The sequence below is a fragment of the Elgaria multicarinata genome, chromosome 19 (assembly GCF_023053635.1).
Source record: "Elgaria multicarinata webbii isolate HBS135686 ecotype San Diego chromosome 19, rElgMul1.1.pri, whole genome shotgun sequence".
Lineage (NCBI taxonomy): Eukaryota > Metazoa > Chordata > Lepidosauria > Squamata > Anguidae > Elgaria > Elgaria multicarinata.
This window is the reverse complement of record NC_086189.1, coordinates 1,226,307-1,241,290: the sequence shown is the minus strand read 5'-3', so window position 1 is coordinate 1,241,290 and position 14,984 is coordinate 1,226,307. Positions and strand designations below refer to the sequence as shown.

The following is a 14,984-nucleotide window of genomic DNA, read 5'->3' as shown; positions in this document are numbered from 1 at the left end:
GGTTGCCCCACCACCCGCCCCAGCTTCCAGGCCTGACATCTCCATTTTTAAAAGAGAGGGTCTTGGATAACAGGAGAAAACCCTGCCAAAGACCTGGGAGAGCCTCTGTCAGTGCAGACACACTTTGGGTCTGCCTCGGGATAAGGCAGCATTGTAGACTCAGTGGAAGCCCAGCTTGCTGGGTACTGTCACGGCATGCCAGGCGCAAAACATTCACAGTGGCCTAAACTGGGTCCTGAAGTGTGGCCAACTTTCAAACCAGTGGACACAGAATGAATCTTGCCACTGTTGAATATTTCATGACTTTGGGAGGAGCGCAGGTCGCCTCAGTGACCCATGACCAGCACTGGAGGTGGGGTGTTCAGGGCAGCGGCTTAGTCTCTAACGGCACGGAATTGTTTTCCCTTGGTTCAGCCCACTTCCGGTCTGGCTGAGAGGCTCTTTCCTGAACCTGTGACTCTCCGCTGGTGGGGGGTGATGCTTGGGTCATGGGCTTTGGCCCCCCGCTTGCAGGGTGTTGTGTCGACTGGTTCCTCTCTTCCCCCATCCCTGCAGCATTCCTTTCCCACTGCAGCATTCTGCCAACGCTAAAAGGCCCAGGAAAAGCAGCTGGCATCATTCAGCATCACCCTTTGAGTCAGAAGCAGGGCTGTGGTGCTGGTGTGTGGGTGTGTGCGTGTTCTGTCATCTCTAGGCCATGAGTGAACAGAAGAGGCCAACAGTGCTCTTTTGAACTGTGGGGAAGTGTTGCTGCAGGGTGGGGAGGAAGCAGAGAGGCAGTGGACAGGCAGCCCCTGACTCTTTTTCCTGGTGAGGAGCAAATTGCCCCTCTGCTAACTCTTGTTCTGCCACAACTACCCAAGGTTGCGTAGGCTCCCTTGCTGCTCTCCTGGCTGCTTTCCACCTGGCTTACCTGGCAAGGACGGGGAGATTGAGATAGGGCGTGGGGACAGCTTTGAACAAACATGAACGAGGAATGTGGCTGGTGCTCAGCAGCGCTCGTTGGTCCTTTCTTCACTCACGCCTGGTGCAAGTGTCAGCAACAGCTTTTGATACGATCCAGGAGAGAGAGGGAGATGAGTGAGCCCCAATTCTGCACTACGTCTCCTTTTGCAGAGCCAGCAAAGCAGAATTGGCAAAGCCAACCGTAGCTCAAGCAAACAGCTTTTGGGTGCAGTCTAAAAAAAAGTGTGCGTGCCTTTGCTCATGTACAGAAGTACGGTGGGTCTCTGAGTGGTGAAAGCTTCCGCTTCCTGCCTCAGCCTGCCGTTTTTAGGATTGCAGGACGTAGACCACCGTGGCACCACGTTGGGTGGATTTGTACCATGGTAACTTAGACATTTGCCTTCCTCATGAGTCACTTTTTCCTCACTCTGGGAAAGTAATTCTTTTACCGGCTTATCTCTACATTTTGCCACTTTAATCTGCTGTGAAGGCGTTTCCCTGTCAATCTTTGCCGCAAGTAGGCCAACGTGTCCAGTCTCTTTCCCCTGAGAGTTGTTCCGCTTGGGCCTCTTGGTGCTTTATGTCAGAGGCCCGGGCTCCCTCCCTGAGTGGCCTTTCTGGCTGCAATAGCAGCCAGGCACAAACACGCCCATGAGCTTGTCCTACCCCCACCCTCAGCCACGGCCAGGCAGAGTTCCAGGACCCAAAAGCCACTGCCGCTATTTGCCTGCTGAGGCCTTCAGACTGCTGTGAAAAATTTAGTTAAGATTCTACTCAATTAAAGAAATCTCGGTTAACTATGAGTTTCACTGCATTTTAGCTTTGTGTAAATGTGCGCATGAGTGAACATTGTTCTGAAGCAAAGAAGCATTTTTTAGATGAGCCATGCGTGGTCTGGGGAGCAGGCAGCATTTTTGAAGAGGTGTTCCTCTGTGAGCAAAGGGGATGGGGTGCCTCTTTGAGAATGGTACTTTTGACACCCTTGGTTTTTGTGTGTGTTTAGTTGGCTGCTTGATTAATTGAGGCACTTCGTTTAGTTTATTGAACGGGATTTTTTTTTGGTCAAGTAAATGAACCTAATCTTCCCCAGCCTGGTGCAAGAAGGCTAGTATAACCAATGAAGGCCACTGTTCTCTGCATATTTAGACAGAGAAAAGGCCTACAACTCCAAGGGCATACTGGGACTTGTAGGCCTTTTCTCTGTCTAAACATGGTGATGTTTGTATCTTAAATGTGGCAGCCTTATGGTTACTGTGTAAAGTGCAAACTTCTTGATGAAAGATGGTATCTAAATATAGTAAGTAAATAAACAGGACATCAGGGACATCTGACATCAGCTGTGACAATAGCTGCAGTTTAGACGGTGGGCTGGGTGTGATGACTGGAAATGCCTAGGCTGTGGAGCAGCTCTTGGATGTGTCCAGCTTCAAAATTCTTTGCTCGTGGAGGTAGTCTACTGCTGAGCAGGTCATGCTAGACGTCCCAACTCATGCAGGGATAAGCATGGAGGTGCTTAGAGTGGCCATCTTGGGTTGCGTTCAGTGAGGGGAGACATAATAGCACTCTTGGAATTGTTGTAGATCGCAAGCTGAATATGAGCCAACAGTGCGATATGGCTGCAAGAAAGGCAAATGCTATTTTGGGTTGCATTAATAGAAGTATAGCTTCCAAATCACATGAGGTACTGGTTCCTCTCTATTCGGCCCTGGTTAGGCCTCATCTAGAGTATTGTGTCCAGTTCTGGGCTCCACAATTCAAGAAGGATGCAGACAAGCTGGAGCGTGTTCAGAAGAGGGCAACCAGGATGATCAGGGGTCTAGAAACAAAGCCCTATGAAGAGAGACTGAAAGAACTGGGCATGTTTAGCCTGGAGAAGAGAAGATTGAGGGGAGACATTATAGCACTCTTCAAATACTTAAAAGGTTGTCACACAGAGGAGGGCCAGGATCTCTTCTCGATCATCCCCAGAGTGCAGGACACGGAATAACGGGCTCAAGTTAAAGGAAGCCAGATTCCAGCTGGACATCAGAAAAAACTTCCTGACTGTTAGAGCAGTGCGACAATGGAATCAGTTACCTAGGGAGGTTGTGGGCAATCCCACACTAGAGGCCTTCAAGAGGCAGCTGGACAACCATCTGTCGGGGATGCTTTAGGGTGGATTCCTGCATTGAGCAGGGGGTTGGACTTGATGGCCTTGTAGGCCCCTTCCAACTCTACTATTCTAGGATTCTATGAATAGTTCTGGCTTGAAGGTAGCCATTTCCTCAGTGCCTCTGGTAAGCAAAAATTGCCTGGGAAAGTTGTAAGCTGGAATAAGTTGTGTTTTCCTCCAATGTGCCATGTGTGGGCTAGTAGAACTCTTGTGGACTGTAGCATGAGGCAGTTCATTTCTGTGTAAACTGTGACATTAATATATAATTTAAATCGGTTTCGCAAGAGTCAGATGCATCTCTGCTCTTAAATGCTAAGTGGGAACGTAGGGAGCTGACTTCTACTGAGTCAGACCCTGCTTGATCCATCTAGCCCAGTATTGTTGACACAGACTGGCAGCAATGGCTCTGCAGAGTTTCAGGAAGGATTTTTTCCAGCCCTACCTGGAGATGGCAGGGATTGAACCTGCGACCTTCTCCAAGTGCTGTCTTGCTGTACAGTTTATATACCTCTAAAGTCGAGCATCTGGAAGGGTTGCACAGAAGTTTTTCCTCTTTCAATTTGGGGCCACTCAGTGAAGTTGGCTGGTGGTTCTTGATAGTGTTTCTTTTGCAGGGATCGAACATATTCCGTCTGTTTGTGTAGGCTCTGAGTGGTAGTTGTGTGTGTGTGGGGGGGAGTGATCAGTTCCCTACTCCTCCCATAACAAAAATAACGCCAAGCATTCTTGATTGTTGATTTTGCTGGCTGTGATTGATAGCAGTAAGCATCCAAAACATCTAGAGGGTGCCAAGTTGGGGGAGATTGATGTAGAGAAGATTCCTCCATTAATTTGATTGCTGGCAGTATGAAGGAGTTTGGGTCCAGTCGCTTGGTGTGGTGCTTTGGTGCACACATGTTGCTGCTTCAGGGCAAGCATGACACGAAAATGGCCATTCAAAAGTAATTACTTCATACTTGTCAGGAATGAATTAAAACAGGATGTTCCCTACTAAGCTCCCTGTACACGTCTCTGAGTCTTGTTTTTCTCCCCCACCCCCCTGTTGGATTGGTGTGAGTAAATACCAATGGCCGAGAAGGCATAATATTTCTCTTGCTTTCTTTTAGCACAGTCTTCTTGTAAGAGAGCAGAACCTGCGAAAGCTGGGTCTCCGCTTGCAGGCTGCTCTTCCTGCCCCTCACCTCCCCTGGCTTCTGCTCTTTCTCCTTCCCCAGTGAAAATCGTCATCCGAGGGGACAGAAACACAGGCAAGACCACTTTGTGGCATCGGCTCCAGGGAAAGAAGTTTGTCGAGGAATATATTCCGACTCAGGAGATCCAGGTCACCAGCATCCACTGGAATTATAAAAGTGAGTTTGGTTGGAAGTTGGAGGGGAGGGAAGGGGGGCGGCATGGCCAGCTCCTTCTGCAGCCCTCTCTTTCCCTTGCTGTTGGGCATTTTTTCATATTTCTTTCTTTCTTTATTCAAATCTATATACCGCATTCCACAAGGGTATCAAAGCGTGAACATAAAATATAATGGCATAAAAGCAACAATAAATATTACAATGAAAACAACGCAATAGAAATTAATAAGCAATAGACCCGCACACTCTGCTGTGTGCTACAAAGCATTGCTGGCTGCGTCACACTTCAGGGGACCCCTCTGTAAAGAGATGAGTTCTAAGAAGACGGCTGAAAGCCAGGGCTGTGCTGCTCCTCCGTGGTTGGCTGGAGGCGCTGCTGCTGTGCCGTGTTCCACTCACAGGTGAGCAGCGCCCAGATGCCTTCTGCAGATGCAGCTACCTGAGCTCTGCTGTGTGGCTGTAACGTGGCTGGGATTGTGTCTTTGCTGCCCACCTCAGGGCAGACTCCCCTACCTTAACCCGGCGTGTGTTTGTTCCCCTCTTCTAGCCACTGACGATATTGTGAAAGTCGAAGTCTGGGATGTAGTTGATAAAGGTAAGACTTTCTTCTCCCTTTTTGGTAGTACAGCAATTCTTTCTCTTTACTTAGAGGAGACATGGCAGCATTTAGAAATTGGCATCTGCTACTCAGTATGTGTCCGTCATCTTTTTCTGTTGCTGGAAAGTATATAAAAATGGCTTAATGTAATAATTCTCAAGCTATATGCCATGAGAAATAAATAAAAGGTCCTGTGAACCCAAAGTATCTTATCAGCAGGGGAGGGGGCCTGCTGCATCTCTGAACTAGGTCAGTGCCTCTTCCCCGTTGGCCTCCACTGGGCACTGGCAGTTCCATCGTGCCTGTCTATCCAGATTGCACCCAGTACAGAGATGCAGGAGAATTGCTTGCCCTGGGAAGAGGCTCCCTGTTGCCTCTCTGTATGATTTGCTGCGCTGGCCTTGCCTCCTTCCAGTCAGGAGGCAATTTTAAAACAGTGGTGCAGAAACCCCATGATGTGGGCCCCTTGTAGGATGGATAATCCTTACTCTTTTACATTCCCAGTCAAAGCCTTCTTATGTATAAGAATGAAGTGTGGTTCCGGTTCTGATTACGGGGCAAAAGTGCCTCAACCGGAAGTTTAGGAAATGCCAACTTAACAGAATCCAAAGGGAAAGACATTTGTGATGTCATTTGATTGCTTAGATGTTTCATTCCTAAAAAAAAGAAAAGAAAAGATTGAGGCTTGTGATTTTTCAACTTGCTGTTCCCATTGTGTAAATTCTCTTCCATTTCATGGTTGTTGTTGTTGTTTTTCTCTCTTTCTCTCTGCCACACCCCAATGTGTTCAGGCCAAAAAATCCACCTCCGTGACTCCTTGGGTGAGAGCGACTTTAGCTTAGATCTCGGTCCCTCCTTAGCATAGCCTCTTGAGCCTTGGTAGTTGGGTGCTGATAAGGCCGGGGTCCTTGCTTCATCCTTCCCTCCCCCTCCCCACCTTTTGTGTGTTTTTGTAGTTTCCCATGGCTTGCTGTGCTCTGAAAGGCTCGACTTGAAACCGCTTGTGGGTGGAAGCATGTGTGGCAAAGTTGTGTTGATCTTTGGGCACTTGGCTACCTGCCTCTGCCCTGGAAAATAATGGAGCCTCCAGATCTGGCTTGCAACATTTCGGCCGTCCTCTCCTTGCAAACTCATGTTCTTTAGCCGGCATCTTATAGCAGCGCGACCTCCTGCTGCCGCCATAAAAAGTCCATTCACTTCAAGCGGGCTTCTGCAGCGCGAGTTCCACTCAGAGGAATGGAGGCTGCGTGGTGGCAGGTCTTGGAAGAGCGCTCCCTTTGCTGTGTGTGTAGTGTGCATCGAGCATGGAATTTAGCGTGCTGGGAATTTTGGGCTTTGTAAGTTTCTAGCTCATGGGGACAGGTGTAACAGAGGTGGCGTAGTGTGGACAAAGCTGGGTGAGCCCCCGCAAAGCCTGATCGGGTCTGTGCAGGGTTGCCAGCGGTCAGCTGGGCATGCACCTCTGTGAATGAGTTGAGCTGTCTTTTACAGGGCACGTCCGTTGGTCCGTTGACTTTGGGCAGAGAGAGAGGGGGGGTGTTCCCCAGTCCTGCCCTTGGAGATGCTAGAGAAAGAACCTGGGACTTTGTGGGCGCAATATGTTTCTCTGCCACTGAGCTGTGGGCCCTCCTTGGCACAGTTCCTTGACCCTCCTGCTGTTTTTACAGTCCAGATTACCTCCCCTCCCCCACATCCACCACGCGCCATGACGGCACAGTGACGAGCTTCCCTTAAAGCTGGGCTGTGCGTGACTCCAGGAAGAAGCAAGCTTCCTCCCATGACTGGGTGGGCAGCAGGAAGCTGGGCGAGTCAGGCATCCCCTGCAGCGTATGCCCATCTCATTTGCTCACGCGTCGATGTCACACCTTCAGCACGCAGGATAAGGATCGCTTGCTAAAAACGTAGCATGTGAATAGCCCTGGGCGTTTGGAGGACCTGGGTTCAAATCCCCGGCTTGAGCAGGAACTCACGTGGATGCCACTGGGGAAGTTGTCCTTGGCAGATCACCTGCAGGCGCCCTTCACTTGGGCAGCACGTGCTTCCTGTGCCTTTGGGGTGGCATTGGGGCAGGATTTTGGACATGGGAGGCACACATGGCTCCTGCTATCCTTTGCCATTTTATCTCCACTCTGCCTGAGACCGTCTGGCTTTCACATGCTGAAGCTCATCCTCCAACTCCTGCCTTGAGTTTGGATGTGAGAAATGTTGCTCCCAATGCAGCAGCCAGAGGCCACCCTGTCACAACCTGTCTGAATGCCGTCCTGTAGCTTCTGCTTTCCTGCTGCTCGGGGCAGCGATCTGTGAGTGCCTGACTCCTGTTGCTGTTGCCACCGCCAGCTCTCCTGTGCTTGCCTAGGCAACTGCCTGGGGCTTGCTCAGAGGAGCTGCCTGGCCTCCAGCTGCAACGGAAAGCCAACCTGTCATGTTCCTTGTTTCTGACGGCGTGCCTGGACTTCTTCTTTGAGCTTTGATTGCAAGGGGAATAAGGTTGGGGAACGAGCATTGCATGTTGTGGACCCTCTAAGGAGTCTACCTCATTGTTAATTTGACGTTGTCTACAGCGCTCTCTTATTCCTTCTTTCAATAGGCAAGTGCAAAAAACGAGGGGATGGCTTGAAACTGGAGAATGACCCCCAGGAGGTGAGGCGTCCATCACATCCGTGCTCCCTGGTTAGCTCTCCCTTCGGTGGACGCAGTGGGCCTGTCTCTGCCCCAGTGAAGCTCGCTGGTCTGGGTTCCACTGGGATGACAAGTGATGACAGCGGGATTTGTGGGAGGAGAGGGAGGAGGCGGGCAAGGGACCAGCAGCAAGGAGAGGGAAGGGGGCAGGCCAGCCCAGGAGCGAGGAGAGGGAAGGGGGGCAGGCCAGCCCAGGAGCGAGAAGAGGGAAGGGGGCAGGCCAGCCCAGGAGCGAGAAGAGGGAAGGGGGGCAGGCCAGGCCAGGAGCGAGGAGAGGGAAGGGGGGCAGGCCAGCCCAGCCCAGGAGTGAGGAGAGGGAAGGGGGGGAGGCCAGGCCAGGAGCGAGGAGAGGGAAGGGGGGGAGGCCAGCTGAGGAGAGGGAAGGGGGGCAGGCCAGCCCAGCCCAGGAGTGAGGAGAGGGAAGGGGGGGAGGGCAGCCCAGGAGCGAGGAGAGGGAAGGGAGGGGCAGGCCAGCCCAGGAGAGAGGAGAGGGAAGGGGGGGAGGCCAGCCCAGGAGCGAGGAGAGGGAAGGGAGGGGCAGGCCAGCCCAGGAGAGAGGAGAGGGAAGGGGGGGAGGCCAGCCCAGGAGCGAGGAGAGGGAAGGGGGGCAGGCCAGCCCAGCCCAGGAGAGAGGAGAGGGAAGGGGGGCAGGCCAGCCCAGGAGAGAGGAGAGGGAAGGGGGGCAGGCCAGCCCAGGAGCAGAGGGAAGGGGGGCAGGCCAGCCCAGGAGCGAGGAGAGGGAAGGGAGGGGCAGGCCAGCCCAGGAGCGAGGAGAGGGAAGGGAGGGGCAGGCCAGCCCAGGAGTGAGGAGAGGGAAGGGGGGCAGGCCAGCCCAGCCCAGGAGCGAGGAGAGGGAAGGGAGGGGCAGGCCAGCCCAGGAGAGAGGAGAGGGAAGGGGGGGAGGCCAGCCCAGGAGAGAGGAGAGGGAAGGGGGGCAGGCCAGCCCAGGAGCGAGGAGAGGGAAGGGGGGCAGGCCAGCCCAGGAGCGAGAAGAGGGAAGGGGGGCAGGCCAGGCCAGGAGCGAGGAGAGGGAAGGCAGGGAGGCCAGCCCAGGAGCGAGGAGAGGGAAGGCAGGGAGGCCAGCCCAGGAGCGAGGAGAGGGAAGGGAGGGGCAGGCCAGCCGAGGAGAGGGAAGGGAGGGGCAGGCCAGCCGAGGAGAGGGAAGGGGGGCAGGCCAGCCCAGCCCAGGAGTGAGGAGAGGGAAGGGGGGGAGGCCAGCTGAGGAGAGGGAAGGGGGGGAGGCCAGCCCAGGAGCGAGGAGAGGGAAGGGGGGGGAGGCCAGCCCAGGAGCGAGGAGAGGGAAGGGGGGCAGGCCAGCCCAGGAGCGAGAAGAGGGAAGGGGGGCAGGCCAGGCCAGGAGTGAGGAGAGGGAAGGGGGGCAGGCCAGCCCAGCCCAGGAGTGAGGAGAGGGAAGGGGGGGAGGCCAGGCCAGGAGCGAGGAGAGGGAAGGGGGGGCAGCCCAGGTCAGGAGCGAGGAGAGGGAAGGGAGGGGCAGGGCAGGCCAGGAGCGAGGAGAGGGAAGTGGGGAGGGCAGCCCAGGAGGAGGAGAGGGAAGGGGGGAGGGCAGCCCAGGAGCGAGGAGAGGGAATGGGGGGAGGCCAGGCCAGGAGTGAGGAGAGAAGTGGGGAGGGCAGCCCAGGAGCGAGGAGAGGGAAGGGAGGGGCAGCCCAGGTCAGGAGCGAGGAGAGGGAAGTGGGGAGGGCAGCCCAGGAGCTAGGAGAGGGAATGGGGGGAGGCCAGGCCAGGAGCGAGGAGAGGGAATGGGGGGAGGCCAGGCCAGGAGTGAGGAGAGAAGTGGGGAGGGCAGCCCAGGAGCGAGGAGAGGCAAGGGGGGAGGGCAGCCCAGGTCAGGAGCGAGGAGAGGGAAGTGGGGAGGGCAGCCCAGGAGCGAGGAGAGGCAAGGGGGGAGGGCAGCCCAGGTCAGGAGCGAGGAGAGGCAAGGGGGGAGGGCAGCCCAGGTCAGGAGCGAGGAGAGGGAAGGGGGGCAGGCCAGGCCAGGAGTGAGGAGAGGGAAGGGGGGGAGGCCAGGCCAGGAGCGAGGAGAGGGAAGGGGGGCAGGCCAGCCCAGGAGCGAGGAGAGGGAAGGGGGCAGGCCAGCCCAGCCCAGGAGTGAGGAGAGGGAAGGGGGGGAGGCCAGCCCAGCCCAGGAGCGAGGAGAGGGAAGGGAGGGGCAGGCCAGCCCAGGAGAGAGGAGAGGGAAGGGGGGGAGGCCAGCCCAGGAGAGAGGAGAGGGAAGGGGGGCAGGCCAGCCCAGGAGCGAGGAGAGGGAAGGGGGGCAGGCCAGCCCAGGAGCGAGAAGAGGGAAGGGGGGCAGGCCAGGCCAGGAGCGAGGAGAGGGAAGGCAGGGAGGCCAGCCCAGGAGCGAGGAGAGGGAAGGCAGGGAGGCCAGCCCAGGAGCGAGGAGAGGGAAGGGAGGGGCAGGCCAGCCGAGGAGAGGGAAGGGGGGCAGGCCAGCCCAGCCCAGGAGTGAGGAGAGGGAAGGGGGGGAGGCCAGGCCAGGAGCGAGGAGAGGGAAGGGGGGGAGGCCAGCTGAGGAGAGGGAAGGGGGGGAGGCCAGCCCAGGAGCGAGGAGAGGGAAGGGGGGCAGGCCAGCCCAGGAGCGAGAAGAGGGAAGGGGGGCAGGCCAGGCCAGGAGTGAGGAGAGGGAAGGGGGGCAGGCCAGCCCAGCCCAGGAGTGAGGAGAGGGAAGGGGGGGAGGCCAGGCCAGGAGCGAGGAGAGGGAAGGGGGGGCAGCCCAGGTCAGGAGCGAGGAGAGGGAAGGGAGGGGCAGGGCAGGCCAGGAGCGAGGAGAGGGAAGTGGGGAGGGCAGCCCAGGAGGAGGAGAGGGAAGGGGGGAGGGCAGCCCAGGAGCGAGGAGAGGGAATGGGGGGAGGCCAGGCCAGGAGTGAGGAGAGAAGTGGGGAGGGCAGCCCAGGAGCGAGGAGAGGGAAGGGAGGGGCAGCCCAGGTCAGGAGCGAGGAGAGGGAAGTGGGGAGGGCAGCCCAGGAGCTAGGAGAGGGAATGGGGGGAGGCCAGGCCAGGAGCGAGGAGAGGGAATGGGGGGAGGCCAGGCCAGGAGTGAGGAGAGAAGTGGGGAGGGCAGCCCAGGAGCGAGGAGAGGCAAGGGGGGAGGGCAGCCCAGGTCAGGAGCGAGGAGAGGGAAGTGGGGAGGGCAGCCCAGGAGCGAGGAGAGGCAAGGGGGGAGGGCAGCCCAGGTCAGGAGCGAGGAGAGGGAAGGGGGGCAGGCCAGGCCAGGAGTGAGGAGAGGGAAGGGGGGAGGGCAGCCCAGGAGGAGGAGAGGGAAGGGAGGGGCAGAGCAGGCCAGGCCAGGCCAGGAGCGAGGAGGGGGAAGGAGGGCATTCCAACCCAGGAGTGTGCTCAAGCCCTCTGACTGGTGATTTGGGGCTGCATACCGGCCTGATTTTTCCCAGTTGCCACAGGCCTAATAAATAAGCCTTGGCTGCAGGGCCGCATTTCCATTCTCAGCTGTGGTTCTGCCCTTTATCTTCACAGCACTGGGGGAGATAAGTGGCAAGAGACCACATGATTGCTTTGGCTGAGTGTTTTCTTTATTTTCTTTATTATATTTCTTTGCTCCTCAATAGCCAAAGCTTTCTGGGTGGTTCATGAAACAAAATTTAAAACCGTAAAACCATATCAAAACCTTAAGTTTAGAATAGAATAAAACTAAAGTAAAAACCTGTGTAAAAGCCAGCAGCAGTGCCAAGAACTCAAAATCCAACCATGCCATTTTAAAATCCAAGGACTGAAGATCCCCTTTTGTGCGCTGCCCTTTCTGGCTGAGCCGAACATGAGCTAAAAGCGAGGGGTCTGTTTTAGCAATTGGTCTGTAGCCAGAAAGCCTTTCCCGCTCGATGCTACCAGTTGTGTTAAGCAGCTTGAGTGAGAGGCAGCCCTGTGGAGTTTGGGTTGGAGAGCAAAGCATCCTGGGAAACAAGATGTCAGCCAAGCTGCCTTGGTGGCATTGACTGAACTGCCCCATAAAGTTCTTTCGGTCGGTTCCTTCCCATCAGAGGGGGTTAAAAAGCCTCACTTGCTCTCTTGATTTCATAGCTGTGCTAACATTTGCAGATCTCCTGAATTAATAGGACTCCTACTCAGGTCTGCAGCTGAAGGCAAGAGAGGCCCTTTGTGTCTCTAAAAAGGCAAAGTGGGAGCTCGCCCGGTGGAACTTGCAGAGTTCCCAAACCCAGCGGTCTCCTTGTTCTGGGTCTTGGACTTGAGTCTGATGGTTTTGCTGTGGATGAAAACGTCCGGCTTGCTCTGGATGCCTTTTCCCCTACTTTTGAGGAGGGGATGTTCAAAGCTGCCCTTCTGTAGAGTATACAAGACAAAAACACATTGTAGTCAAAGAAACCGAATACGGCAGCCTGCAGGAAGGTTACAAACGAAGGTAAACGCATCGGGGCCGGCTTGTACAGTTACTGGGGCCGTGCTGGCTCAGCCCTTTGCTCCCAGGTGGGGAGGTTCTGCTCCTCCGGTTCTGAGCCCAGTCCTAGGTTCTGTCCTTCTCCCGTCCCCAGGCAGAGTCGGAGATGGCGCTGGATGCAGAGTTCCTGGATGTGTATAAAAACTGCAATGGCGTCGTGATGATGTTTGATATCACCAAGCAGTGGTAGGAGAAACTTGGATCTTGACTTTGCCCGTTTACGTGGGTTGATTCCAAAGCAAGCGAGCTGCGTGCTCAGCCGGTGCTCCTAAAAGGGAAACTGCCCCAGGAAAAGGAAAAGTTCTGCCTTCTAATAGAACGGTGGCGGCAATGTTTAGTTGCATTAATAGATAGTACTTTTCAGTCAATTAAGCACGTGCCCCTAATTAAAGGGGCAGCATTTTTTTAAAAAACAAATAGCGTGCCTTTTTAAAAATACAAGTAATATCCCAAAGGTGTTATATACCATCTTCTGGGTGGGGGGCCCTCTCCTAAGACTATGTGCTTGGTGTGACGTGTATGTATGTATGTATACGTGGAGTAACATGTATGTGCATCCTTTTAAAAACAGCATTTTTTGGAACTGCTTTATTCATTTAGAAATGTATACAAATATAGATGAACTAGTTGGCAAAGCACTCACATAACGGACTAAGATTTCTTTAATTGGGCAGTGACACACAATGCATCCCAAAGAGGTCCATAAAGCCCCTGAAGCCCCCCACAAAAGTCCTGGCTGGAAGGGGAAAGGCCAAGAGGGCAGCTTGAAGCCGTAGTTTGTGCACTGTGGCCCCACTGCTGCCGTTGCCCCCTGAAATGCCCAGGCCTCGCTGAGGGGATGGGCCCCTCTTGGAGTGTCTTCTGGGGGTCACGGAGGTCTCTGCTCAGAAGGCCCTCCTTCGTGGGGGCAAGGGCTCCCTGGTTCAAACTCCCCTGGTGCTTTTTGTTCTGTCAAGGACCTTCAACTACATCCTGAGAGAACTTCCTAAAGTGCCGACCCACGTTCCGGTGTGTGTTCTCGGGAACTACCGGGACATGGGCGAACACCGGGTGATCCTGCCGGACGACGTGCGGGAGTTCATCGACAACCTCAACCGGTGAGAGCCACGGCGCTGCGGGGGAGGCGGCTGCGGGCGTGTGGCTGTGCTGCCTGTCCTGGCTGGCTTCAGAAAGGCAGTGCAGAAGTACAGTCTGCAAGCTGCCTTCCGCCCTTCGCTTGTGGACCCCCTGACTTGTGCGTATTGTTGAATAGCTGCCTTTCCCCGGAGCCCTCCAAGCTCCTCAGTTCTCCCTGAAGTGGCTGCAAGGCCCTGGAAGAAGGGTCTGTGGAAATCTCCCACCATTCAGGGACTCGATGCGCCTGAGCGTGGCTGTTCCATTGAGCCACAATTTCCTCTAACTCTTCTTGACTGGCTGAGATGGCTGTGAATCCTAGAAGTCAGCCTTCTCCAACCGAGCGCTCCCCAGATGTTGGATCACAACTCGCAGCAGCTGGCTGGGGGCTGCTGCGAGTTGTGATCCAACACCTCTGGAGAGTGCCTGGTTGGAGGAGGCTGCCATAAGTGAATCGGAGGGGGCCATTTTACTGGTGAAAGCAGAGTGCGCCGGCGTTGGGCTCACCGCCCCCATAAAGATGCATCCCTCCCTCCCTCCCTTCGTTACGCCTTGTGGATGGCCAGGCAGCCGTCCTCTGCTCTTCGCAGCCTAGCTCAGTTAAGCAGCTGGATGCCAACTTCTCCGAAGGGTTCAGCATACTCATTTTCCCCTTGGAAGAGCTGTGAGTGGCATAATCAGCCCCTTGGCGAGCTGATCCGTCAGCCTCGATTGCAGCCTTGGCCCTGGTGTGTGTGCGCTGTTCTTAGCCGTGCGCTTACTCAGAGATCCGTGAATGCCGCTCCCCTCACCGCCGCCTTCCGTGCGCTTCTCACGCGCCGTTTTCTTCTCTCTTCCCCTTTTGGTTCTGAACAGGCCTCCGGGCTCTTCATATTTTCGCTACGCCGAGTCTTCCATGAAGAACAGCTTTGGGCTCAAGTACCTGCACAAGTTCTTCAACATCCCCTTCTTGCAGCTGCAGGTAAGAACTGCTCAGCCACCTTTATTTTTATTTCCTTATTCATTTCATTGCTGTACCGCCCAATAGCTCAAGCTTTTTGGGTGGTTTACAGAAATTAAACCATGAGGTACAGAGTAAAATATAAAATATGGAAGCTTGAAACCACAGTATAAAAATATAACCAGAATAAAACTGAGCAGCAATGTAGAGATTTAAAATAAATATTTAAAGCAGCAGAGTTAAAAAACGTGGATGCTAAAATCCTGGGATAATAAAAAGGTCTTCACCTGGTGCCAAAAGGAGTACAACATAGGTGCCAGGCGAACCTCCTTAGGGAGCTCATTCCACAGCAGAGAAGGCCCTCGTCCTCCTGGTAGCCCCCTGTCTCACTTCCTTTGGCAGGGGCTCACGGAGAAGGACCCCTGAGGGTGTTCTTAGAGCAGGCGCATGTGGAAGGAGGCCCTAACCTGGCCCTAAGGCTTTGAAGGGTCATACGTTGCAGCAGGCGTGGGGGTCAGGGCAGGGGCAGGCGTCTCGCCCTCGTCAGCAGCCGTTTCCATTTCTGAGGCTCCTGTTCTGAATGCGAATGCTGTTGTCTACAGCTGCACTGGAATAAAAGCAAAATTCGACATCTGGCAGGACCCCACCCCTGCCTCCAAAGTCAAGTTCTGCTTCCAGTTTTGTGGCTGGAAACCAGGCTGTTGTTGACCCCATCGCTCTGTGCCGCAGAGCTGTGGATGGGAGCAGAGCTCACTTGAGTTTGGGGCTGTGCCGTAAAACCC

General features: G+C 55.0%; 1 protein-coding gene across 1 annotated transcript in view; it reads left to right on the top strand.

The window, feature by feature from the left end:
• The window catches only part of RABL6 (RAB, member RAS oncogene family like 6), a 32,637-nt gene that overhangs the window by 2,721 nt on the left and 14,932 nt on the right, over positions 1–14,984 (top strand). The window contains exons 2-7 of the mRNA XM_063144431.1: positions 4,312–4,446; positions 4,991–5,038; positions 7,629–7,681; positions 12,244–12,335; positions 13,106–13,246; positions 14,118–14,223. Of these exons, the coding sequence (XP_063000501.1) occupies positions 4,312–4,446; positions 4,991–5,038; positions 7,629–7,681; positions 12,244–12,335; positions 13,106–13,246; positions 14,118–14,223 (575 nt within the window). The remainder of the gene's footprint in view (positions 1–4,311; positions 4,447–4,990; positions 5,039–7,628; positions 7,682–12,243; positions 12,336–13,105; positions 13,247–14,117; positions 14,224–14,984) is intronic.